This window comes from Cloeon dipterum, chromosome X, assembly GCF_949628265.1.
Source record: "Cloeon dipterum chromosome X, ieCloDipt1.1, whole genome shotgun sequence".
Lineage (NCBI taxonomy): Eukaryota > Metazoa > Arthropoda > Insecta > Ephemeroptera > Baetidae > Cloeon > Cloeon dipterum.
In genome coordinates, this window is record NC_088790.1 from 20252031 (window position 1) to 20279217 (window position 27187).

The 27187-nt window shown below is 40.9% G+C and overlaps 2 protein-coding genes across 11 annotated transcripts in view; both read right to left on the reverse strand.

The window, feature by feature from the left end:
* Nucleotides 1-293: 293 nt before the first annotated feature.
* Dip-B (Dipeptidase B) lies at nucleotides 294-4426 on the reverse strand. Its single transcript, XM_065494440.1, has 12 exons — nucleotides 4292-4426; nucleotides 4192-4234; nucleotides 3790-4080; nucleotides 3107-3218; nucleotides 2926-3050; nucleotides 2690-2868; nucleotides 1808-1998; nucleotides 1568-1750; nucleotides 1155-1256; nucleotides 975-1101; nucleotides 772-884; nucleotides 294-634 (listed from the first exon to the last, which is right to left on the reverse strand). Exons 2-12 carry the CDS (start codon nucleotides 4203-4205, stop codon nucleotides 500-502), a joined length of 1572 nt encoding a protein of 523 aa, XP_065350512.1. The 5' UTR covers nucleotides 4206-4234; nucleotides 4292-4426; the 3' UTR covers nucleotides 294-499.
* Nucleotides 4427-5423: 997 nt separating this feature from the next.
* The window catches only part of LOC135945821 (potassium voltage-gated channel protein Shaker-like), a 102117-nt gene continuing 80353 nt past the window's right edge, over nucleotides 5424-27187 (reverse strand). For 8 of the 10 annotated variants that reach the window (XM_065493714.1, XM_065493719.1, XM_065493723.1 and 5 more), the window contains 7 exons: nucleotides 19914-20037; nucleotides 18540-18805; nucleotides 17192-17835; nucleotides 15197-15326; nucleotides 14325-14515; nucleotides 12163-12405; nucleotides 5424-11155 (listed from right to left, as the gene is read on the reverse strand). In XM_065493714.1, coding sequence (XP_065349786.1) covers nucleotides 12170-12405; nucleotides 14325-14515; nucleotides 15197-15326; nucleotides 17192-17835; nucleotides 18540-18805; nucleotides 19914-20037 — 1591 coding nt within the window. In that variant the 3' untranslated portion in view covers nucleotides 5424-11155; nucleotides 12163-12169. Of the gene's footprint in view, nucleotides 11156-12162; nucleotides 12406-14324; nucleotides 14516-15196; nucleotides 15327-16693; nucleotides 16824-17191; nucleotides 17836-18539; nucleotides 18806-19913; nucleotides 20038-27187 lie in introns of those variants that run through there. The other 2 variants (XM_065493715.1, XR_010575468.1) reach the window with 2 other exon arrangements.

A 27187-nucleotide genomic window follows, 5' to 3' on the forward strand; every position in this document is an offset into this window, starting at 1 on the left:
TCAGCCAGCACTCGACCCCCAAACATCGCTCTGATTCTCACATTGCAAGTGCATGTAAAGCATGCTCTTAACAATTCAAGCCAGTGGCTTGGCAATTCATTAATCATAAGATAACATTTATTTAAAAAAATGTTTGTTGACAACAGCAAAACGAGAATTTCTTTTTTTATATCTCCCTTTTCCTTTTAAGTTTAAATCCAGTAGATCTCATGTCAGTCTCGTTCAGGCTGCATTTTGCATTATTGTTTAACCATTAATAAAAACTATCAAAACCTAGCCAAATTAAAGAAATATTTTTAAGTAGGTACGCATAAATTATTTATTTCAAGTTAGCAAAGCACATTTTTTTCAGTTCACAAAGAAAAAATCTTTCAGACTGTTTCACAATTGAGCGACACACTCATTTTGCAAGATTTAACTCATCTACTCCCCATAATTCAATAATAAGAAAAACATCCCGTTCATCAAAAAATAAGTAACGATTTCTTTGGTTTCCAAATTAGATACGCGACTTGATATGGTGGAATGCGAGCGCAGCAATCGGAGCACCAGTTGGCTCATGAGGTAGATCGCCTGCTGAGGCAGCTATGTCCAAGTGCGAATACTTCAGAGGCGTGCTGGAGCCCAAGCCATGCTGTACGAAAATTTGCATATTAGCTTGAGCACACGCGAAACATGCAAATTTTCAAAAACGTAACCCCCAACTGGGAGGCTTAAATAATTTTGCCTATTTGCATGTCGAGGAAAAGTGGGATAGATTTAACCACTGACCTTATCTAGACCTGACGTGAGCAGCAGAAAGGCACCTGGTCCCTGGTGACCCCTGGCTGTTTGGCTTGATGGTTTATTGTTGCACTGCAGCACATCTTCAACCTGTCCCTCTCCTAATCAGAAAATATACTTAAATTCATGCCATACGGTGCGTTAATCTATGAGATATGTCATTATTCCGATAATATTAAAGTTTCTCTTACCTTTGTGGAACTGATAATCCTCGCGCCTGATGGTGCTGATTTCAAACGGATCTCCAATCACTTCTGAGTCCTTTTGCAGATTCCTGGAGTGGTCTTCCTTGCGAGCAACACTATTGTCCATGCAAATCTAAATTCAATTGTTTTAGGAAAATTTGCATAAAGACTTCGTAATTTTTTTACCGAATATCCTAATCCAACAGCTAAACAGGCATGGCCAGTCAGAGTGGCTATTGTCATCAGGTGAGCATTGGCGATTTTTTCCTTGCTGCAGTCTTCCTTGAACTAAGGACATAAAAACAGTTGTTAATTTTTTTAAATTGAAAATTATGAAGAATTTTAAAATTCATCCAACAAAAAAGTGACGTCAGGAAAATAAAACACAAAACATTTTAATATCATAAAACCATTGTAATCCAAGCTGAACATAATTGCAAATTTAGCACGTTATAATGTAACCAACTTTGAAAACTTGAGCAACAAAATTTCTTATCTAGTTAAAAGGAAAACAAAAATAGACCTGGAAACAATATCCACAATAAACATGTGTTTCCCAAAAACTTTTAGCATGATTTGATCTTAAACTTGATCCTTACCTCAGTGAGAAGATCGCACATGGCCATGCGGCCTTCTGCATCAGTGTTTCCGACCCTAACACGCACTCCACTCCTTGCAATGATGACCTCATCAGCCACATAACAGTTTTCGCCGACACTGTTGCGCACCACTCCCAGCTTGGCTCGCACCTCGATTCCTTTCGGTGCCAAGACGCTCAGGGTCTACATGACAGTTATAACATAGATTAAATTCGCTAGGATTACAACGCAATGTCGGACCTGCATGAATCCACCAATGGCTGAAGCTCCGCACTTGTCCCTAGACATTCCTGCCATGTGTCCACCCGCCTTGATGTCCGCGCCGCCGGTGTCATAGGTCACTCCCTTTCCAACCAGACAAAGCGTTTTGTCAATGGCGCCTTCGCCACGGTAAACGAGATCAATAACACAGCCGCGGTGTCTCTCAATCACTGCAAACAAGAATTGATAAGGGACCCACTTTTAAGGAATATTAATTAAAAAATAAAATTTTATCAAATTTCTAGCGTCAGAATCCAGAGTGCTGAGAAATTTATATTTTTATTGAATCTCAAAGAGTGCATTATTATGTATGATGACTGGCATTATTTTGAATTATTGGTCATTAGATATTTAAGATTTTGTTTCTTTTAATTGGTCTCTCTTTAGAATTAAGAGGATTGAGGTAAAATGTATGATAAGCCACCGACAGAACAAAGAAAGATTCATAGGACCAAATTGAGTGTCCAGTTCCAGATTAAATCAATGAACTTGCAAAGTACGGAGCATTTTGTAACTCACGGGAATGTGCAATAACTGGTTATTTTCAAATGAAGCAATCCTTTTCTTTTTGCAATGAATATATGAAAAATGAAGATCAGACCAAACAACAGTAAATGATTGCAATACAGCAAGAATTGTGTACAAATAATCGTACAATAACATAAGCGATTTAACTTTAAATTGGTTAAAAAAATTAAAAAGCTTTATCTATACATCAACAAAAACCAATTAGAGCCAAAACATTATCATTGACATTTTATGCACATTCTCTCACAAAACGCTTAGCTACTGATAATTATAGCTTTAAATGCATTTATTATTACGACTTAAATCTTAAATGATACAACTTTAATTGCTCACCACTAGCTGCCCTGTTGACAGCTCCAAACAATGGGTACTTTTTCTCCAAATCTTTCTGATCCGAATTTACTGATATTTTAACGTTCTTGCTTCCCTCAAACAGGCTAACCAGGTGCTGCGCAAACTTGGGTGGTGCCATTCGCTCAGGGTCCCCACCTCCCAGGTCCCGAGCAATGAACCTGGAAATACGATGATTGTTATAATCACAGTTGTGTTAATTGAAGTGGAATACACACCTGCCTTGCTCAATGGCACCACCAAACCTTAAAACGTACTCAAGCCGCTTGGGGTTGCTGTGCCAAACATGCAAGCTCTGAACTTTGGAGGCACGACTCTTGTCCGCTTCCCGCAGTTGAAGTGGCTAAGGAATAACCATTGTGATTAAAAAGTTGATAATAATATGGTGTTAAAATTTACCACATAGAGAGCTTCTAGGACACCAAGCAGTGTGACCAGATCGCACTCCGGAAATTCAGGACAGTCTGAAGGCAAAATCAGCAGAGGACACTTGACACCAGCTTTGAGTGCTCTGCAAATAAATAATTATTATTGTTATATTTATAGTTTAGGGCTGGAAAAATTGAGATATATTATTGTCTTGAATTAGGATCTTAAATTAGGGGCGAAAAAAGGCAGAAATTAATTTTTTCAGGCAGTTGCAAATATCCATAAATGGCCTAGTAAGTAGATATTTTTTAATCTTATTTAAAAACACCTTGTCATACTTAAAACCTTCTTCGGTGCTTGATAAAACATATTATTAAATAAAATTTTGACTTGTTATACTTATGCACCTGATTGTCATTTAAAAAATATTAAAAATGATTTTTCAGTTTGAAGGCTACTAATTTGTCAAAAATAAATATGGGAAAAATGTCAAAGGAGTTGCTAGGGAAGGCATTCTTGTGCACAAGCTAATTATGTGAGCAAATTATAATCTTAAAAATAATGTAATTTGTTTTCATATATCCAGCAATCACTGGAAAGAACCAAAAAATATTTTGATCATTCAACGACACAGCAATCTATATTTTAATTATTTTGTCCATGATAATGAACTTAGAAGCATTATAATTATTAGCCTTGCCCGAAGGCTATACCTCTTCACAGCTTTAGCTCCAGCCTCCGCAAAGCTTCTGACGTCATCATAATCTGGGTTAATTTCACCAGTGGGGGCGTAAACCAGCCTCTTCTGTGGCAGCTGCACCCTGAGGACAGCGCCCTCCGAGTGCAGACTCTCGTCCACTGCAGCCTGGTCCTCAATTGGAGCCAAAAGGACTGCGGGGAGGCCAACCTTCTTGGCTGCCTCCAGGCTGTGGCAGACCAGCAAGATGCCATCGCTAATGGTGGCGGACGCAATGTCCGTGGCAGGGAAAAGGCCACACGGGAGTCTGCAATTTCATAAATAAGTGTAATTTATCCATTTGAAAGCCGATATTCGATCGAAGTTGTCAATCTAGTAAATTGAAGGCTTATTGGAGATGAAAGAAGTGACTGCTTACGTGTCCGGTATCATGTTAGACGAGCTTCACAGTTGACTTTGCCCTGTAAAAAACAATGCAGCATTAAAACGTGAACAAGAGCAGCGCAAGGCGAGGCAACCTGCTGTGACAAGTTGCCTGACTTGAAGTGTGTGAGCGATAAAGGCGCCAAGTGTGTCGAGAGATCGGCTATTAATGCGACCGCTGCTGCTTCTGTTTCCTCTAACCGACAGCAGCAGCAACTTCATGTGACTCTGAGTGGACGGGCAAAGATATGAATGAGCATTATCAATTATGATATGTGCCAACACGTTATTATCTGTCATAAATCAACCAACTCCCCCTATTTACATTTCTACACAATATTGTGTGTGTACAAACACAGAGACAATAATTTTGCTCTGTTGCAATCAGATAAAATAGATACAAAATACAGTTTATTACACACCATTAATTAAAACTATAGATAGCATCAAATTCTGCAACAAATATTATTTGTGGTGTTATATTTTACTTGCAATTTTGTTTTCGCTTTTCAGCTGTGACTCGACAAAAAGGTTCTGTCAACCTAAAATATATTTTATCAAGTCTATTTTCCTATTATTTTTGTCCGGTTTTGTAACCAAATGCTCATTCAGATCATTTCCATTTACAATTAAAGCTCGAATTGATTCATCCCAACTTGAGACCATCCAAAATTACTTGAAAAATTCGTACCTTAACCCGAATGAGATCCAATGTTTTGCAAAGCAGCTGCTCACAGTGCTCACGCTCACCTGTCAAAATTGGAGCTGACTAAAACACAAAAAATAGAGCGGGTGGCAGCACAGTCGAGCGTTTTCGACCATTAATGGCGCGAAACAAACGTGCAGATCAAGTTGCTTGATCGTCAATTTGAGGTCGAAAGAAAGAATGAACTTTTATTCTGATCGCGAAACAATTGTTCCTGTAACGTTATCTGATTAAAATGATTTCGTTCTAAAAATTTATTTTACTGCTTCCCTGCAGTCTCAGGAAAATAATAGTTTGTAATTTGAAAATTATATTATGTATTTCGGGCAATAAATTTTGAACTGAGAATAACACAAATTTCTGACAAATATAAAAAAGAAAATCAAGTTGCTATATTATGCAACTAAAAATGTCTATCGGATCAACAATTTCGGGTTAATTTTAAAAAGTTGTATGCTACTAAACAATATGGAACAATTTTAACTCAAAGAGGCAGTATACTTAAATGAAACGATTTTGCCTTGTGGTAGTTATAAAATCTCTTTTTTTCTTACACCTGCATAAGATACAGTACAATGAATGCATTATGTTGAAAAACATTGTTTATTTTATTGATTTTAAATATTTTTTGCAATAATAATTCATTAATAATAATTGGTAATCAAGACTCAATGACAGCTCGTTCAGTGTTTTCAGCAACCATTGGTTTTCTTCGTTTTTCATTTTTATAAGAATCATAAAGTTCCGCACAGAACTGGCATAAAATACAGTAACAATAATAATATGTACAATTAGAACAACAGTAGCACATTTTCGTAATATGAAAAGAGTGTAAAAACACAGAAAGAAATACATAGAGAAACAAGAAAAGAAGGCTTGCGTGTCGATTTTCATGTTTCATTATTTTTCCCGTCGATATGGCTTCTCAATAAATTATGGTCTAACCAAACGTGTGAGACAATTTATAGGAATAAAGTAACAAACACACGGCAAAGGAATCGACCTGAATTTTCTGCTTGGACAAATAGAGTCGTACGGCGATAATTATACCATGAATATAATTACATCCGAGGGAACTGAAATTGTACACAATATGCAAAATGTTTTACAATCAACAATCATGGCTGGTAAAACGTCACAATTAGAATTTCACTTTTTCCACTTGCGTGTTCATTTTTTGTGTTCGAGTGAGTGTTTAATAAACTTTTCTCATTTAAAACCACTTTTGGCTTTTGTGTATGTATTTTCACCCCGCTTTGATAAAGTTTTTTAAGTACACAATAATAATCGCGACTTGTCAGCAACAATAGAAAATAACGGCTGCGTAACCTTTTCCCGTACACTTTATGATTACTTTTTGTTTTGCATCTTTTTCTCATAATCTCACTTAATTACCGCCTATCAAGCATATCAAGTGATTTTCTCTTTAAATTGTTTCGTTTTAGTACAACTCGCTAATCCGATTTCATTTGATTTGAATTCGCTTATAACTTATGTGTCTGTATTTTTTCTCAAATATTAAAGCAGTCAGCGTATCTTTTAATATTTTGGTATTGATCAATATCTTTTTTCACCATTCTTCGTTTAAATCGAGTAATTAATTAATTAATACGAAGAGTGTCTGTTTGTGTGTGTGTAGCTGCAAAAGACCAAATACGATTCATGTTGTTTTATTATATTCCTTAATTTCTCGCTCTTTAATTAATTAATTAATTGTATCGCTATTTGATTGAGTTTTATCCTGCTGGCCGAAAAAAGAAACTGCTGCAAATACTCGATCAATCAAGCAATCAGTCAAACGACCGCAATCAACCTACAACATTTTCTCACCACCACGATAAAAAAATTGGCAGGGCGTTTCTCCAGTATTTTTTCATTTTAAATTGTAGTAATAATGCAGTAATAATTATTTTTTATCTCAATTCTGTGGTTACAAGGACGTTATTCGATAAAAAGCGTAGTGTTGTTTTTCATGTTAAATCTTATTTATGTTTCAAAATTCCGCCGCACTCACTTCAGAATAGCCCAATTTCAGCGTGTGTGTTGTGTATGTGTGTTTCGTGAATAATTCTTCTCCGTAAGCGATCGTCGAGTAATAATTAACGAGTAATTAATTCAATGTAAACTCTTTCTTTTTTTTGTTAAGCTACAGTTAAATTTTAATTTAAGGACGGGCATAAAATGTGTGTTTGTTTTGTGATATCTTTATGCTTCATTTTTTCCCATTTGCAATTATATGTAACGCTCTAAACCTCAAGACCTGATACTTGTATTCGTTATATAAAAAATCTTCGCCAAAATCAACACTCTGATTGGGTTTCATACACCTCAGGGGCGGGGACCGTTTTACGTCTTTATATAAAGCGGAGAGATAGAGAGATTGTATTCGAGTGAGTGTGAGTGTGTGTGTGTGTGTTCATTTCTGTCTGGATCGAAAATAGCATCAATTGAAGGTATTCAATTTTTTAATCAACGATTGTTAATTGTCATGCAATTTGCGTGATTGATTGTTGATCGGCAAATTCGAGAAGCGAATAAAACGAAACTCGCGTGTACCTTATTAAGATTTTACAAATTCCCGCGTTTTCCCTACGAGATTTTTTATTTTTTAATACGCTTACTTGTTTGTTACGTTGTTCGCTGCTGTAAGAAAATTCGCTCTGATTCCTACGGAAGGGGAAGCGGAAAACTCTCAGAGGAAACGAGAACGAAAAATTGCTGATGCGCGCAAAAATCGACTTAGGGGCCTATCGTAAAAATCGAATGCACTGTAATTACTGTCACCATGCACCGCGTCTCGCACCGCGCGCGCGTGTGTGTGTTTGTGTGTGTGATGAAGATTTTTCCCGTTTACAACTCTAAGTAGTGTGGGTCCTTGTGTGTGTAATTTCTGGAGATAATAGGGGCTATTCTTTGTCGTCTTTTGTTACATTAAAAGAGGGATGCTTTTCGGTTATATCTTCGAGTAATTTAATTAACTCTGTTCGCTTAGTGGAATTACAACTCTGCAGGTAAAGGAGAATTAATTAATCATCAATCGATCCGCTAGTCTTGCAAAGAGAGAGAGAGAGATAGTAAGAGAGAGAGAGAGAGATAGAGAGAGTTTAGGAGTGAGAGAGTCAAACTAGCCCCCTCGACTGCCTCCACCGCCCCCGCCCCGCCTGAATCATGCACCCCCGGCGAGTGCGTCGGGGCCGGCTGCGTGGGACGAGGACGGGCCGAGGTCGCGTTTAGTATCCTTATAATCTGGCTAAGGGCCTAGCAGTAAAGTTAAATGGTGGCGCGCGTGAGTTTGCTTTTTGTCATTTTTATTCTTTGTTAGTCGATCAAGACGGCATCACACTATGTAGAAACTTGTTGATTTGTAATAAGTCGCATTCGTACTATCGTAATGAGAGGGGCAGAGAGAAAATTAGCACGAGTCACCCTTGCTTTCTTTGATTGTGAGAGAAAAACCGAAATTTATCGCATGTATAACATCCTTGACTGGCTGGCTGGCTTCGGATGAGATAGAGAAAAAAACCAAATTTCGCATGATTATGATCGCTGGACAGTCGAAAAATCAAAGCAGCAGTACTTTTCACTCTAGTTTTTTTCTTTAGCAATGCAAATCTCGTATCACAATAACGTTTGGAATCGAAAAAAGATATGCGCGCGCGGCGGCCGATCCCGCGGGCTTTGGGCTGCCGATTCTGGGCCGAAAGGGCTGAAAATGCGGGCTTGATACGCGCCCCCGGGGGCAGGCCATCCGCGGCCCCGACCTCAAAATACACATTCGTGTTAAGTATAGTAAAAATATCATCATGTCCAGACCAGAGTGAGTTGGCAGTTGGAACATCGTGGGCGAGATTGCCAATCTTTGAAGGGAACAAAAATCAACTCGCGGTCATTTACACGACTGGCGGTAAAAAGGGGGCTGCTGGTATGCTGGCTGGCAGGCGGAATGAGAGAAACAATCGGCTATGACTTAATACAAAGGTACTGCTTCTGTCGGCTATGCGTTTAGCTGAATATGGTGGCTTTCCGAAAGCCTCTCGTCGCGGTTTGCGTGTGAATCCTCGGCGTGTGTGTGTGTTTGTGTGAGAGTGTGTTTCGTGTAAGTGAGTCCAAGAGATTGGCATTTTCTCAATAATAATGAATGAGAGAATTAATTACCTCATCGATGCGCGCGAGAGTGAGAGTTTTTCGTTTATATTGACTGACTCTTCTAATTCTCAAATATACTCGTAAATAGTCGTTAAACTCTACAAAGGGATGCTAAATTTTATGACTAGAATATGAGCTCTTTTCCCTAAAATTATGTTCTGCTCCGTTTACTGTTTCAACGATTCTCTTTTTGCCTTGAGTGAATGAGTGTGTGTTTGCGTTTTTGTCTGTGGCAGCAGCAACGAGATGATAATCAGAAGAATTCAAGTCCGCTCTTCGTGTGTATGTGATTAAGTATAAAACCAAAAGGGATGGGCATCCTCCCGATAGTGGTCGACACAAGTCAACAAACAATCGCGTGTGTGAAAGAGAAAGGCGGAAAAAAGTTGGAAATATCAGAGAGGGGACCAGAGCAGAATGATTGCGACAATCACCGGCGATTCTAAGCTAAACAACGGTCGCGAATGAGAGAAACGAAATTAAAAAGAGATGCAGCACGAGAGCCATGATTGGTAAACTCAACTCATCTTTTCGTCGTTCGGTTGCTCGTCGTTAAAACTATAAGTATTAATATTCTCGTTCGTCGATGCTCACGACAGGTTGTCGGTGGGGGGTTCAGGGGGTTCGCAAACCAGGTCGAAAATGGAAGGGTCCAGAGAGAGAAAGAGTCCAACATTACAGTTAAATATCGTAGTAGAGTGGGAGAGGGGCCTCATCCGGTGAGTCTCTGCCTCGTATATGAGATTCGATTCAGTTAAAAAATAATATCGCGTTTTTCTTTTTACATTATGCCATTCAGACACATCAGTACAACGAGGGACCCACTAGTTCGACGCCCTGGGCCGTGGAGTTTTCGGGGGTAGACCAGCCCCCGATATTTCGCTCGCATTATAGTTGATAATTTACATCTCCTTGCCTGGCAGGGGGCCGACTGTGGTGAGCGTGAGTCCTCGGAAAGTAATGGCAACAACAATGAATTAACAATATATAATATGGATAAAAACATGACGTGCACTCACACATTTCTTTTACTGCCACTGTCTTTATTGTAGTATTAATTACGCTGGATAAAAGTCCGCACTATAATCTTTCAGAAACTGCTGGTTGGTTTTTGTCCCTCGTCGAGAGTAAAATACATACTTTTTTAATTATTTATACTATTATTTTGCAAATTTTCTCGTTCCGTATTTTTCTTTTTTTGTATCTCGTCGGATCCCAACACTGCGTCCGGTTTTGCAACAATCAACTGCTCGAGCTAGCGCGCGGCCAACAATGAGAAAATCGCACGGCGCGCCACTTTGGGGACGGTTGCTGCAGCTGTGCTGTCCAAATCCGGCGGCCAGGCGTGCGATCGTCGTTTCGGTCTTGCTCAGTTTTGCGCCGGCACCCCTTCTGATAAAACTCAGGAGTGGTCCGTTGTTATTATACATTTGAATTCGGTGCGCAAGGGTTGCTGCCGCGCGGCTCGACAATAAAAATAACACATTATCATATGAGTGTCTGTTTTTGATGCGCGCGAGTTTTTGAGCTGATTTGAGAGCTTATAATTGATTACCACCACAATATTGCTGAAATATATTATAACATACTATTCTTGCTGTTGCGTCTACTGGGAAAAATTATTAACCTTTTTTCAACCTTATAATCCTTGTGTTGCTGTTGATTTCTTTTTTTATCCAAAGAGAGAACGTGTCTGTGTGTCTGGCAATGACAAAAAATGAACCATCATGCAAGCTGGAATAATCACAATCGAACGAGAGAGCGAAAGAGAGGGAAAAATCACCGTTTCAAATTCGCTCGGAAGAAGCTACGATTATACAATTTGTTCGCTTTCGCAATTGTCTAATCGGTTTTCTGTTTTCCTTAATAATTGTCTTATGAAATCTCGGGTGTAGCGCTCTTTTGGTTTTTCTCTTAAGTAGCAATAGCGGCAATTTATAATTCAATTACAATAAGAGTAATAATTATAGTGTGTGTGTGTGTGTGTGTCTGTGTATCTGTGTGTGTACTGGGATTCGTCAAGCAGTAGCTGCGGATTCTAGGCGAGGCAGCGACGTGTACACGACCAACTCTAAGCGTTTACCGCCGCCATCAGTTCTCAACACAGCTGAAACATAAAGTGGACGTTAGAACTCAGCTCGTGAAAACTGACAGGTTGAGAATTAACAATTCAGGCTCTCGTCTAATTGGATTTCAAGAGTTTCCCGGATAGGCACGTTTCCCGGAACCCATCAAGACCTGTGTGCTATAAAAGTGAAACTAATTTTAGTTTCTTCTAAACACTTCTGATTTTACGATTATTTTGACTAGCTGCTTTAAAAATTACCTAATATGGAAGAGCTTATTTGTACATCTAAACAAAGAAATTGTCGGTTACAGTTTTTGAAACCAAGGCAACTGTAATTTTGGTATGTCCTCAATTTTCCAATCTAGATGAGCCAAAATGGACTGACAGAATCAATATTTTGAACATGATTTTTATTCAAGCCTTCCCACACATCAAAACCCCTGTCAAATGCTTGCCTATGCATTACTTTAAAGCTATAGTTTTAACAAACATTGTGGAAATAATCTTATGTGAGTCTTAAATTTCTAATAAAATAGTCTAGATAATATGAAAATCCGCTAAGAAATGGAGGAAATATTAAATATTTATCAAGCATGTTATTGTATAGGTTAGAAATCTTAAACACCCCTCAATAGCGCTGAAATTTAAGACAAAATAGCCTTGATTTGTCATTCTTGTTTTAGGAGGAACCAAAAAGCTGCGTTATATATACATTTAGAGATCAATATTTAATTTTTAAACATCTCTTGGAACTTTTGAAGTGGAGTTGAAGCAACGAATCAAAATAGCCATGCCGTTTAGATTTTGAAGCACAGAGCTCTTGAACCAAAATTAGACCTTCTTTTACAGGAAGCACGCGCAATTTTACTTGTGCCGATTGCAAAACCGACAACATGACCTCTCGGTTTTTCGCATTCCAGCACAGCCGTCTCTGCTTTCTGTTTGGACAAACGTGCCAGAGTCTCAAAACAGAGCGGCCAAAAAGCTGAGAGCAATTTCTGACAAGCGGCGACAGGCTTTGCCAAATAGAAGTCATGCGTTCGCACCCAGTAGTCAGACGTCTGTCTCGATGCTGACGGCGTTGATGTTGTTGTTGCATCGATTGGCCGTGGCCGCGGTGGTGTTGCAGTTCTGCTTTTTGGCTAGCAGGGCCGGTGCGAGGGCGGCACTGGCCGGGGTGCATGCAGTCGCTGGAGTGTTGGGCTCATGCTGGCCCAGCAGAATGCCCTCCTCCAGCTCCATTATGTCCGACGAGGACTCGGAGAGCGAACTCTTTTTCAAGTGGGCACCTGCGAGACAAACGCACACGTATATAGATAGATCTCAATTTAATCACACTCTGCTCCACCTCTACTCGGCTCGGCAGGCAGCAGCAAGCACACACACACACACACACCGCGTACGACCCCCAATATTAATTAAGGAAGGCCGAGAAAGCGCGTCGCCGGCCTATTGATCGCGCGGCGCGCTATTTCGATGATGATATGAACCACCAAGAAGGTCGACTGGCTTTTTATAGAAGCGAATCACGCCCTTGCCAAAAGAAAGCAAGCCGCCGCTGTCAGAGGCAGCGAGAGCAGCGGCCCTTCTTCTTCTTTTAGCCAGCGAGCAGGAAATGAATCCGCGAACGTCGTCGCTGTATGTGTGTGTGAGCTTGTCAAGAGTAGATCGATTTGAATGATTATTATTGTTATGAGCGAGAGTGCGATTCCACGGCGAAAAACGTGCGCGGGCCCCCCGCTGTTCGAGGAATGGAAAGGTGATGATTGTCCACCGGTGAGAATCGCTCGGCGGTGGTTGTGCGGTGTATAAATTTGATTGCTTTTGTATTCTATCAGGAGTGATTGATTGCTGCGTGTAAACTGGTAGATATGCGTTTGTTTACGCTAGAAACGTGCCGTCAAGTTAATAATATAACTGACCCAAAACTTTCAGGTTCTTTTAAATAGTAAACAGTAAAAATGATTGTCACGAGGATAATACATACGGCTTCACTGTCCGATTCTTTCAAACAACATTCTGAATTGATTTTGTTGCTTTTAAGCTTTTGAAGTCCAATGCTAAGATATTTAGAAAGGACTCTTCAGAGCTACAGAGCTCTAAAAAAACACCAAATCTAATGTGAGAAAAATGAAGATCTTTTGAACAGCAAGAAAATACATACGAGTTGAGCTAATTTTAAAATGTCTGTAGGAAACAGTCTACAACGCAAATTCAGCTAGTCGGGCCTGAGCGAAACCACTCTAGGCTTGATTTAAAGATCTTAAGCAAAGTGCAAATGATGGACACGGAATTTCCGCATCATGTCGAGTTTCAGTTGATTGCGTCAAATTGCAATTCAGCGATCGAGTTAAAATATTATGTATTGTTTTCGACCGATTTCTATCATGCGAATTTTACAAAAAGTACACGGATAAGTAAAAATTAAAGAGAAATTTAGAAAAGTGTTGACCCCGGGATAAATCAGAATTCAACTGTGACATGTATTTTGTTTTACACTTAACAACTGAGGTGCCGAAACAGTGGATTTGAAATTCAAAATGAATATTCTCTGCAAAATTTCACTCTCAAGCTGTCAATACTTGGTCAACCCACGCAGGGTTGAGCCATTTAAAATTTCCTTTTTCACGAATAAAAACATATTTGAAAACTGTACCAAGTTTTAATGTTAGCTGGAATAAGATAATAATGTAGGAAAATGAACTAACCTACATAGTTCCAGTAAAAAGATCGTAAAGGGTTAACGACTTGATTTAATGAACCAATTCTAAAGCCGTTTACAGTAAATAGGAGCAAAACTTAATTGATCTATTCATAAACTGTCGCGTTTGACTGTACGGCATAACATATTAAACTCACTCTCAAATTGCTTGATTAATTAATTTTAAATTGATCGAATTCTTGTGGTCTTAAGTACCAAACTAAGAAAGTGGCTAACATTTTGCTCCAAAATCTCATTCATATTTTTTGCTGAATAAAAGAGTCACCAAAATTCACAAATCTAGTAAAAGAGAAAAATATATATGTAGTATAATTATGAATTTAATTTTAAATATCGCAGCATAATGTCAACATCCAATTACACGCATCAGTATGAAGACCGAAGTTAAGTTATGCAACGACTTTGCACCAGAGTCGAGCAGGTTGCATACACTCGGCAGTGGGAGCCGTGGAATCGGGGCTCGATTTACGAGGTCACGCATCTCACCTAGAGTTCCTGGCAGATACGGGCAACTGGTGACGTGGTTGAAGTTCTGCGACTGCATTTCCTCTTGATCAGTCTCGCGGTGGTAGAAGTAGTTGAAGTTGGATACAATGACAGGCACAGGAAGGGCAATGGTCAGCACACCGGCTATCGCGCATAACGAACCCACCATTTTGCCCCACACTCCGACTGGCCTGCATTCAGAGAGAGTAGAGTTAGCTCGCAAAATCGGGCTTGCAACACCGGCGGCGATCCGCATGATCAATGAGAGAGCGGGGTGCGTGCAGGGACGGAACGTGCTCCGCGGCCTCCGAGTGGCCTGCGGCGATGGAGGCCGCCGCGGGCCACTCGCCCAGAGAGGGGAGAGACGAATGCGTGTGTGCTGGAAAGAGCGAAAGCAGAGGGTGCACGTGCAGCAAGGCATGCACAAAAAGTGAAACAGACAAACAGGCTTGAATACTTCATGTGAGTTCGGCTTTGAAACTGGCTCTAATGCACGTCGGTTAGTTATCATCAGTCAGTGAGAGCGAGCTGATTAGTTGGCCAATCGCGAGACCGAAAAATGCATAGTTATATATAAATATATTTGTGTGTGGATATATATAATATATTGAGAAAAAAGCTGCAGCAACTTCGAGTGGGGTGCTTGACGCATGCTGCTCAGCTGGACTTTTCGAGTCGAGTTGCACTTTCCGCCCCGGCAAGGGTGCGGGAAAGAGCAAACCGAGCTAGCTCTAGCTGGTCTCTTTGAATGTATTTATAAATTTCGCTTCCGCAATGTCAGTGGTAGCAAAAAAGGAAAGAGGAGGCAATCAAAAAAACGTATGTATATATGCGCGATTTGCAAAAGTAAAAAAACTGGTAAGCAAAATTACGTCATGTCTCCGTATCCCACAGTGGTCATGGTCACCACTGCCCACCAGAAGGCGTCTGGGATAGACTTGAAGTAAGAATTTTCAGAACCAGCCTCAGCGAAATACACTGCGCTTGAGAAGAGAACGACACCTGCAAGCAAATCGGCGACAGTTTACGAAAACGCATGAGAGAACAACACAGATCGAGAGCAGGTAGGTCGCCGCTACGCTCATTTCGCAATCGGTATGATCAGCATGAATAGAGGAGGTCAAAATTATAGAATGGAGAACACAATTATGTCGTATATTATAAAATCCAGGCAGAGTTCGGCTCGTGCGAGCGAAACGCAGCGAGTGAGGGAAAGGAGAACAAAGTTGCCTCTTTCTCTCTCTCACTCACTCACTCACAATATCAGCTTCCGCCCCTAGGAAGAAAATCAATAAAGCACACTGTGTATTGTGTGGCGTGGTGTGTAGAGTGAGTATCAGCCTGCCCCACACAACAACATTCTGCGCCAAATCTCAAGCAGCGTTTTCGTAAGCTCTCTCGGACACAATGACTCTGTCTGTGTGTATATATATACTCATTGTTTGGATATATATACCTATTCATGTATCATACATATGTATAAACTCTTTCCGTCGAATGCACGTTCGTTCGTGTGAGAATATAATATGTTGCAGTTTGGTATTATTAAAGAGTATGCTGTGTTTATATTTTTCATGTAAAACTCTCGAGAGTTAGGGACACACCGAGACACACACACGCACACGCAGCACTCGACACGCGGACGCCGGCAGCGACGGCGCCATCTTGCTCGGGACGCCGCCGCCACCGAGGCCCGCGCCAGGTCGGACACACCCTGACCGATATCCGCGGCCGAAGAGGTGGCTCGGTTTGCTTATCGATGTCTATATTTGCATGCCGTCGCCTGAAAAGCCTTTTGCCGCCAAGGAGTTTCAGTAGTTAAAGAGCCAAATTCAAAGTCTCGGTAAAAAGAGAGAAGGGACGAGCAAAAGGTTGAAAGAGCATAAAAAAGGTGGCTAAAAGCGTCAGTTTCCTGACTCAAAAGAGAAGAGTGAATTTAGCGCTTTCTGGTGTCAATTGAAAGCAGGAAGTTGCCAATCGGGTCTCGCTTGCCACCACTTCGGCTGTCAGGGCGTGCCTGGGGCAAACTCTGTACAACCGGAATTTTCCATGAACTTCGAGAGAAAGAGCACAATATGTAAATGAAGTAAACTAACGAATAAAATTCTGCGGATCCAAATCGAGTCCACGAACAGAAACACACGCAACACAAGCAACAACGAGCCGTACGTGTCAATGTACAAGAGATAGATGGTAAAGAAAATGGACAGACAGAAAAGAAAGATGGATAGAAAGAAAGACGGACAGACGGATATTTATACAATATATATATAGAGATAGATAGATAGATAAATAGGTAGAGAGAGAGAAAGAGATAGAGAGAAAGAGAGCAGACAACAGCGAGTTGATCTGGAGTCGGGTCGGGTTACCTCATGTCGCCGTATCCGACCGTGGTCATGGTCACTACAGCCCACCAGAATGCACCTGGAATCGACTTGAAATACGACATTTCCGAGCCCGACTCGGCGAAATAGACTGCGCTCGAGAATAGAACCACCCCTGCAAGTGCGACGGCAAAATGTTCACAATAATTAAGTGAGTTAGCATCGGATGTGCCCGGCCGCCGGACGAGCGGCGCGGACGGAAATAATTGTTAGTGTGTGAGTAAGCGGAGGAGGGAAGAGAAAGAGAGAAAGATTGAGTGGCAACAACACACGGCGCTCGGCTCAACGGGCGAACGGGGCCGCTCCCAGCAGGGCCTGTAAGAGAGTTTGCTGCGTTAACCAGGACACCGCCGGAGCAAGGCGGTTGCGGCCTCCTCAGGCCTCTACGGTTGCTCCGGCGGCCGAGTCGAAAGATATTCCAGGCGTGTGAATCAAGAAACGAGTAAAAAGGAATAAAGGAAGCAAGAGTCGAATCGTACTCACCTATAAATAGGAAAAATATCAAAAGTCCTAATTCCCTCATAGAGGCTTTTAGTGTCCTTCCAAGAATTTGCAAGCCTTTAGAATGCCTTGAAAGTTTAAATATTCGGAAAACACGCACAAGTCGTATCACTCTCAAGATGGCCAACGACATGGCTTGGTTAGTACTTTTGTCTTGCGGGGAAACTGGCGCCTTGGGCAACTGTATCTGTTCATCTTTCTCGGCCACCACAGTCGCCAAGGTGATAAAGTATGGAATGATCGCGATTATATCGATAATGTTCATGACGTCGCGAAAAAAGTTCAACTTGTTGGGGCAGGCGAGGAATCGGACCGACAGCTCGAACGTGAACCATATGATGCAGATGGTCTCGATCAGGAAGAAGGGGTCGGTGATGTCGGGCACCTCGTCCTCCTCGATCTTTGTGCCGTTCGTCGTAGTATTAAATACTTTGTAGTGCTTGAACTCGGGCAGAGTCTCTAGGCAGAATATCACGATTGACAGCAGGATTACAACTACACTGATGATCGCCACCACGCGCGCTGCCTGCGAGCTCTCCGGGTACTCGAACAGCAGCCACACGTTCCGCTGGAATTCGTGATCCGGTAGCGGCTTCTCCTCCTCCTTGATGAAACCTTCGTCCTCTCTGCAAGAACACAACAGAGCGAGAATGCTTGCGTCAGACCTTTTCATTTCGAAAAAGTTAATTTAAAAAATTGGGAATGAGAGTGCTAATATTTATCAAACGACTTACTGCCTGAAAAAAACTAATTTTACTGCAAAACCTCGATTTCATTCTTCTAACCCTTGCAAAAATCAATCGGTACATATTGTAGATTTAATCAACAATACATAATATATAATGTATATATTATGTATTATTTACTGTCAAACAAAGCCCTCAGAAGTATTGAATAAAATATTTAGCTAAATTTCATCCTGGTGGCGGTGAAATTGCGCATCGCTCGACAAACACTCAAATTTTCACTGTCGAATTCATTTTTGTCCTTTTCTTTCAACAAAGAAAATTTAGTTTGGTTGTTAAGCTATGCGCATTTTTCCGTCATCAGGATGATTTGGTCTCTTCATCTTGCTCCACTCTCGTTAAAACGTTTAAAAATGTATGATGGGTTTTGTTGGTTTAAACCTCAAAAATTCCAGACCACTTTGAAAAGAGCCAAGATTAACAGGCGGCAGAGCAGCTCATCAAAAATTAAAGGCACACATCTCTTTTGAAAACCACGAGAGCCGCGTGCAGCTAAAATTTCAGCCCAAAAAAAACAATTTGAGTAATTCAAGAGCCGCGCATGTGAATGGGTGGGGGCCGTAATTGCAGAATGCGGCGAGCACCTGAATTTGTTGGTGGCGATTTCCCCAAGCTCGTAAAACTTGATCTCCTCGGAGAAGACATCGAGTGGGACGTTGACCGGCCTCCGGAGGCGGCCACCGCTCTGGTAGTAGTAGAGGATGGCATCGAAGCTGGGCCGGTTTCGGTCGAAGAAATACTCGTTGCGCAGTGGGTCGAAGTAGCGGATGCGGCGGGCCGGGTCCCCCAGCAGCGTGTCTGGAAACTGGTTGAGCGTTCGCAGCTGCGTCTCGAACCGCAGGCCGCTCACCTGGACGCGGGCAGAAAGCGTACGAGAACGAGTTAGTCACTTTTGTTGTTTCGTGCACAACCGTGGGAAATGCTTGTTTCGTTCTTTTTCCCGATTTTATCAGCGTGTATGCAACACGCGAGGCACACGCCACGCGCCGGTTGCATACGCTTGCTTCACTCGACACACGCTCGTGCTTGATTTCGGCTTGGGACTTCTCGTCTGCTTTGATTCTAGATTGTTTATTTAAATGCGTAGTATGTAAAACGGTTATTTTCATCGTTTTTTTTTCAATTCAAATAAAATAGAAACAATTTAATTTAGTGGTTTAGGCAGGATAGAAAGTTTTTGGTGAGAGTTAAAAAATGTGGTTTTCATTTGCTGAAAAGTGTCTGCATTTTAAAAATTTTGGGAAAAATCAGGAAGATATATGTAGAAATCAGCCATACAAACCTGGTGAGGCCATGAAAATTTCTAAGAAGAGAAGGAAAATCTGAATAATGATATTTTTCTCTAGTCTTTATTCAATGGTTAATTGTATTTATTTAAAAATAAATTAATTCGAAGCGAAAATATTCGATCTTGAGAGTATAATTTTGAATTTTCTCACGAGCAGACCAATAAGGTAGTTAGAAAAATAAATAGATTTATATTTGCATCATTTACTTTAAAGAGGATTGGCAATGGCACACATCTGAAGTGCTTATTAAACGTGAAAATAATTTCCACGAACTCGGCCATGAGAACAAATGAATTCATTAACTAACTACCTCTCCGACAAAATCACTGTCAGCAAAGTTGAGCGTGAAAAATTGGACGCGGCACGAAAAGGCTCAACTTCTCGTATTGTCTTATTTAAAGTGCGAGAATTTAGCAGGAAAACACGGCATTTGGAATAGTTTCGTGTCACTCGAGCGCGGCGGCAAATGAGAACGATCTAAAAAATATAGCTGGAAAGCATGAGAGGCAGTTTCGCGCGCGTCCTTTGTGTCAAGTGTGAGGCGTCGATTTGCGAGCAGCTGCGCCGAGGGTCGGAATCGGGGTCAGGGGAGAGCAACGCGCGCGCGAATGGAAAAGAGGCCAGACCAGAGGAGGAAGAGGAAGAAGAAGAAATGCAGAAGAGAGTTACATTGATCACGACGCGCTCGCAGAAGTCGTGGTCGTGGGGGATCGGCTCGAAGTTGACCACGCCTGAGAACTCGCGGTGTTGCGTCGGCCCATCCTCATCTTGGCTGCTCAGTTTCGGCAACGACCTGCGAATCGAAGACAAATTTTAGTTACCGTTGTCACTAAAAATAAAATAATACTTCTTCAAAAACATTTGGGAAACTGGGTGTCATTGAGTTTATTTTTGTATTGTTACAACAATCCTCACTGAAGTAACAACAACTACTGTTCTTAATTAGGATTGTTTCATCGTAAATATTTATATTAAAGATATATTTGCTGAAATTGAAACAATCTATGTTATGTATAAAAGATGGGTTTACAAATATTTCCCAAACTTAAATGAATCATTCCACCCTGTGAGACTGAAGCGGACCAAAATATGAGTCTCTTTATATTTATCTTAGAGCTATTTCGCTTGGTTTAGCATACTTGAGTTGAGTGTCGATTCTTCCCTTTTATTTTCAAACCCAAGACACACGACTCTTTTTGTCTAAATCTCTTAATTTTGGGAACTATTTTTTACCTTATCTACGATTCTGTAATCAAAATTTGACAGAATTACTATTTTAACCTCTAAATTTATCCAAGTTCAGTTCAATAAAGGTTTGGCAGGACAAATGTCTTGGATAAGGAGCACTTTCTACATGCAAGTCACACCACTCTCTAATTTAGCGCTTATCTCCAAATCTTAATCGAATTCCCGGAATTCAGCTTTAATAATTACTAAGTAATTTGCCAGGAAGCAGAATCTGATTTATCATTTTAGCTGTTCAACTGTGCTGCAGTCGAACCGCAAGATTGGCCGGTTCGGGGTCCACGAGGGGGCTGCAGGCTCCCGCGGTGGGTTAGTGCGCAGACCGATCGGGGTGCGAGCCCCAGGCGGGATGCCACGTGAAGATGGAACAGAGGGCAGCAGCCAAGTAGAGAGAGATTTTCCGCACAGTCAGAAAATCGATTTTATATCCGCAACGACAAGTCAGCCAGTGTTACGGCGCCTGCCCCACTCACCCCAACCCCCGCCCGTCCCCGACAGCCCCGCGCGCCAGGCCGAAACCAAATTCGCCCAAATTCAGAGCTTGCTGTGTTCTTTCCGCCGCTGGATTTCACTAGCTGGCTCGCTGCCGCACAGATTCGCTGTTTTTCCGCCCTGTTTTTTTTCCTCCTGCTCGCGGGAGGCGGGGGACTCACTGCAATGTGACGTAGTCGCCAATTTTGCAAGGGTTGAGAGAGGCGCGTAACAGGTTTGAATGGCTGATTTGCCGAAGCGATTTACGGCCCGCCATTCGATTTTCCGTCGCCTCTCTCCTGCACGGCGGCTGTGCACAATTGAAATTCTGTGGGGAGCGATGCAGATGGATGAAGGTTTGATTTTTACTGCGCTTTTCATGCTCCTTTCTGAGCGGTGAAAACAAAGAGAGGATTTGCCAATCCACGCGACAGCCAGCCTCCTTTCAAATGAGATCGCTATCAAATCTGTTTTAGTTTATTCAATATCATGATTTCCGCAAGGTTTATAACATAGCTCGAATTGTGATATTTATACATAGCATGAAATCAAAAACTAAGCTGAATATTTAGATTAAAACTGGAGAGAATTATTTAGTTAATTGACAGTTTTTAACATAAGGAGACATTTCAAATATTAACCACATTACCAAGCTAGCAATAAGTAGCATTTTGTTTTTCAAGCATTAAGATAAAGCACTTTACTTAGCGAAATGACCGTTTAAACGTGTTGAAAATTTGAGGACTCTCTCATCTTCTTTGCTGCTAGAAAAATAAATTTTAAAAGAATGTTGGTCTTTCAAAAAGTGGAAATTCTTGAGCTACGCATGTTGTGAAAGTTACAATTTATTACATTTTTACAAAAAAGGTTTCAGCTATGAATGAGCAATAATTATTACTTTAAAGAAGCCAACTTATCCCTCTTTAAAACCGAATTAATTTTACTTAAACTAACTTATCGCTAGCAAAAGTTTGCCATCAAATTATTAAGAAACTTTTTGACTTATTTAATAAATCTATTGTTAACTTTCACTTATTAAAATACGAATTATATAAAAATGACTTTGTCGGTGGAAAAAGTGAGAAAGGATTCCACTTCTGGCAAACGTGTTTTTTTTCTTTCAATTCAGCCAATTTCCGCATAATTTTAGGCTGGTTCTATTTCGGCTGCTCAAGGCAGCTCTTAATGCTATCACTTCATATGAACCAAATTTTTATTTTACAGTGCTTGGGAAGACAGTACGTACAACCAACATTTTATTAGAGTATCATAGAATTTTTACTGTATAACAATTCATAATTTTTAATATACTCGCCAACAGATTCCCTGAACTAGACAAAATACTTTCAAATGTTTTGTTGAAATACTTTTTTCTAACAGACCTAAAAGACAGGTTCGAACAGCCACGTTATAATAATAAACTAATGTGTTTTGTCACACTTCCAAAACATACATCACACGATAAATTTAATTGCTACTTTAAGATTAAAATGATATTTTTAACTATAGGCAAATCATGACAAAATTGATTCCGTTTGTTACTCTTCATTGGAAAAATTTAACACACTTTGTGCCTAACTATAGAATCGAAAAATGTACGAATTAATTCGTTTGGTGCAAAAACATTTGCAATATTTGTTTATGAATTGACCAGCCTGGCATTTAGTTAGTAATAACCAGCAATAATGTTTAATTTTGTAAATTATTTTTTTTAACCTCTGCTCAGCACATCCCGTGGTCTATGAGCTCACCTAGTCCCGATAACACCGCTGAGTGGATAACTTTGGGCCCGAGTGGCCGCAAAGGAGCTTGGGCCCAATGTGGCCATCTTTTCGCCTCCCCGCACCGAGGTATTTTCATTGAAACGCCAGAAATTTGTCCCTAATGCCGCTGGAAAGGTGCGAAAATCGGCAAGTGGCGAGTCCGCGCCAGTGCCCGTTGAGCTATTTGAGCATTTCGGAGTCCGTTAACTAACCAACCTTTTGCCATCTCTGACGTTGGGCAGCCAGTATTATATCCCCGAATTTATGAAGCGTTAAAGATTCCATCTTAAAGGTCTTTAAATTTGCACCCCGCAGATGAGAGGAGCGGCAGGATGTGATCGAGCGATTGAGAGAAGAGCCATTGTTCGCCAGCGGCAATAAATCAATCAAATCACGTCGTTCCCAATGACTGAAGCGTCAACAAAAAACAAACTGCCGTACAGCTTGTTTAGTCTGGCTTAGTTTTTGGCCAAATTAGCCCGGCGTCGAGATGCGGAGACCGCAAGGAGAGCAGAGCAGGCGACGCGAGCAGATATCGGAGCCGAGAAAAAGATATGGGCGTGTGTTGTCGGTCGGAATTTGTTTTCGTCGTTCAACGTGTCTGAAGAGCGAACAAAAGAGACCCTCAAGTGGTTGTTGGGTTGGCTGCCGTGTTTTCTATTCACCAGATCACAATGAGCGATTGCATTATATAAATGAGTACATGCTTCTTATTACTCGATAGCGAGGGGGCGAATATTTCGAATTTGCAGCGTCGTGCGGAAACTGCTGATTAAACCTCCAAGAGCTGCCTACCAGCGTGTGCTTCAAAGTGGGCTATTTGCGGAATATATATGGAAACGTTAAACTCGTGTTGGCAACTGAAACATTCTTCGTTGACCGCTTAAAACAGTTAACCGTCCGGCATCAACATCTTGAAGAGACTCGGAAAATTGTTTCTCTGGAAAGAGCTTGGAGTCATAACGCAAATGGCAATAACATTGGTTTTGGAACTGGTGCTGCGGTCTTACACAACAAACAATTTTCAGTTTGAAAGTGCAAAATAAGACAGTGCGACGAAAGGGGGATGTTTTTTTTAAATGAAGGATCCTAATAATGGCGTTTTTAAATTTTCAGTTAGGATTGTTTTAAATCAAAAGACCATCGTGAAAAGATTCCGTAACAAAAATATCAGAGTAATTTTATTTTAACTTTATGTCCTTCATGAGCGTAAAGAAATCGCTTTCGGTCATTTCCTAGAGCGGTTCTAACAAGTCATACAGGTGTTTGAATATTTTGTGATGATTCGGCTGATAAGTCGCGCGCACACAAGCTGGCCAGCCAACCCCCAAACTTTGAATGCATTCAGATTGTTAGCCAAAAGCGGCCAGCCAGTGATTATTATGCGTGTCTTGCGTGCCAGATCACAAAACTCACGAGCTCGCTCTCTTATTTGCCGAGCAGATCGATAATTCCGCCTGCTTAACTACCGGTATAAATAACAATATATCCAGCAGCTGGAGGCAGAAACGCGATTTGTGTGCCGTTGGCTTGTTGGACGACGAGGAACATTCCATGAGCGTGTGTGTACATGTGTGTGTGCACAGCTCGAGCAAATAAAAAGGCGACCAACGCAAAAAAAAATCGGAGTGAGATCTGCAATAACGTTTGGTGCGTTTGAAATATGAACCCAACTAAATGAACTTAATTAGCCTTGAAAAAGATATAAGATCAAGGGAAACATCAGTGAAATGGAAATGAGCTGCGAGCTATTGCAACGGATAACAAGCTGTTGATTGTAGTTTCTACACTGAATATACCGGAGCGATTTTTTTCTCGCTTAATTTAAATTTGTATTGATTTTTCAAATAATTGTGTGCGTGTTTGTTCTGCCTTGAAAAATATCCGAAGAATTATCATTCAGCCTTGGAAATTTGTGGAAAACTATGAATCCTTACAGTGCTCTGGGGCCGGTAGAGAAATTAATTAGTTATTTAAAATAGACTTTTAGTTTCTGTGAGATTAAAAAATATATTGTGACTTTGAAAAGATATTAAGCTTACAAAAGGGTGTAGATTTCTCACATATCCCTTATTCTATCTCAACACGTGTATTTGTAAAAAAATATCCTTTTGAACAAGATTTGTGGAAGAGTTGTCAACTAACTGAAGCCCTAACCAAAAGTGCGATAGTATTTTCCTGTCAAAAAGTTCTGGGGAAAATGCCCTTTAGCTCTTCAGGCCGTTAAGCACTAGATCAAATTTTACTTTGAAATTTTGGTATGCCGTGCAAACCGGTGCGGTAAAATGGCCAGCAGCAATCTTCAAATCTTCGCGGCTGAGACCTTTATTGAAATATTTACAAGATTTGATTTTAAAAAGGACAAGAACTATTGAATTATTTTTTTACTGTTTACCCTGCAGATTCCCAAGCGGCGATGGCCCACGTGCGTCCTCACTTTTCTTGCGGAAAAGCACTGCGCAAAGTTCTGGATTCTCAGCGTGTGACTTCGATTGACACATAAAAGTCGCAGCCCACTCTCTGCCGTGTCTCTCAAAGTTAAACGGTGTTTTGTATTTTTCCCTGCCTGCCTCTCTGCTGGCTGTGCACACGTTATTAATTAGCCACTTTTGCTCAAACGCCGTGATCAATATTCAAGTGATGACGTCAGCGAGGGAAGAATTGCTTTTAATTGTTGGAGGCGCATACACCGACGCTACCACCGCCGCACTATTGCTCGCATTCATATTTACTCCTCTTTATTTTAATTTCTATATTTAGAAATCGGTGACGCACGTATATTAAACAATAGTAAAGAGGAGAGAGCTGATGGTTTGGCAGAAAATGTGCTTACCTCGGTTAAATCATTCTCACACGAAGTTCCTATTTCGAGCTGTGAGTTTGATGTTAACTAATTTTGTTTAGATCTTTCAAATATGAAAGTAAGGATTTCACTGTTGATTGAAGTCTGAGCGTTTTAAAAAGTTTGTAAACAAGAATTAAAATAGATGACATGTTAAATAAAACTGTTTCTAAACTATCAAAGATTCGACTCGATTTGAGAAGCAAAGATCTCGATGAGCAGCTAATGTTTTTACAACGCCTCCCTCTTACATCATCAAAAGCGACCATTATAGGCCTGTATAACGTAGTCGGAAAATCGACACCTTCTTCCCACACCGTCTGGAGCGAGATTTTAGCTGGAGGACGCGTCAAAGTGGCGATAAATATTTTTTGAGCTGCGGCCAAAAGTTTGCCGGTGACAAATCTCGTCTAACGACCCGCGAACTGACGTTAAAATGCAGGGGCGTGTGCGGAGCGGCACAAAACCCGCCAAATCGCGACCGGCCGCTTAATTGGAGATGATATTTGACAAAAATAAAACACGCGTCCGTGCAGCGTGCCATTCATTTCTCTAAATGAAACAACCGTTTGTCCGTCTTGAGAGGCAGCCAAAAAGTTAAATGATTAAGTTGCAATAGTTATGTTAGGTTAAATATCAGCATGTATTAAATTTTGATCCGTTTATGCCTTTGGTTCAGTTCCAAATGGTCATTTTCGTCTGCTAAATTACTGGGAAAATTCCACGACTGAATAAGCAAAAATAATTGTATGGTTTTTGGTACCAAGAACGTATGACAACAATGAAAACAGTTTTTTTTAACTCTGAAAAGTATATAGCAACTGACCGACAATGCTGTAACACCAAAGTGTTTACATTACACAAAACATCGGGCTTGCCTGCTCGAAAACAGCAGCGGTCGTTGCTTTTGATTACGAAATGGCAAATTCCAACGCACTGCTGCTGAAACTTCCGCGAATCGCGCGCGTGGAGCGCTTGCGGCAACGACTTCGCTTGCTTGAAAGTGAATATATTGCACAAATTGGCTCGAGCCGATTGGTCCATGGACGCGCGCCAGCAGTGGAGCCCCGCGACCGATATCGATTATCAGTAGCAGCTCTCACTGACTGACTGACTGTCACATCATGCACATTTAACTTAAATTGGTGGCAGCCGCTTCTCTCGGTGCACGCGGTAGGGTACAAGCCCAATTTGAGTGCCAGTTTTTCCAGTACGGTGAAAAAATCTACTTTTCAAAAAGCATCAGTGATCTGTACAAGAATATAGACTTTTTTCTTTGTAAGGAGCCTCTGGTGCCGCTTAAAGAGGAGAGATCCTTGATTTGCAGAGTTCAATCTGAAAATCGCTCCATCTTTGAGTCATAAATACTGAAAATCTTTTCTTTACTGGAGCTCTTTTTACAGCAACTAGTTTCCCCTAACAAGGCACACACCGATGGATCCATCTCCACAAAAGTAATCATAATCTGACAAGTTAGCATGGTACAGCACTTTAAAGTTAATAGATAATCTGCAAAATCTGTATCTTAAATGCTGCTTACAATTATTAGTCCTTTGTGTAGAGTTCGTTTATTTAAAGGAACATATCTTTAGTGAAGCAGACGACAATGCAAATCAGTTTAC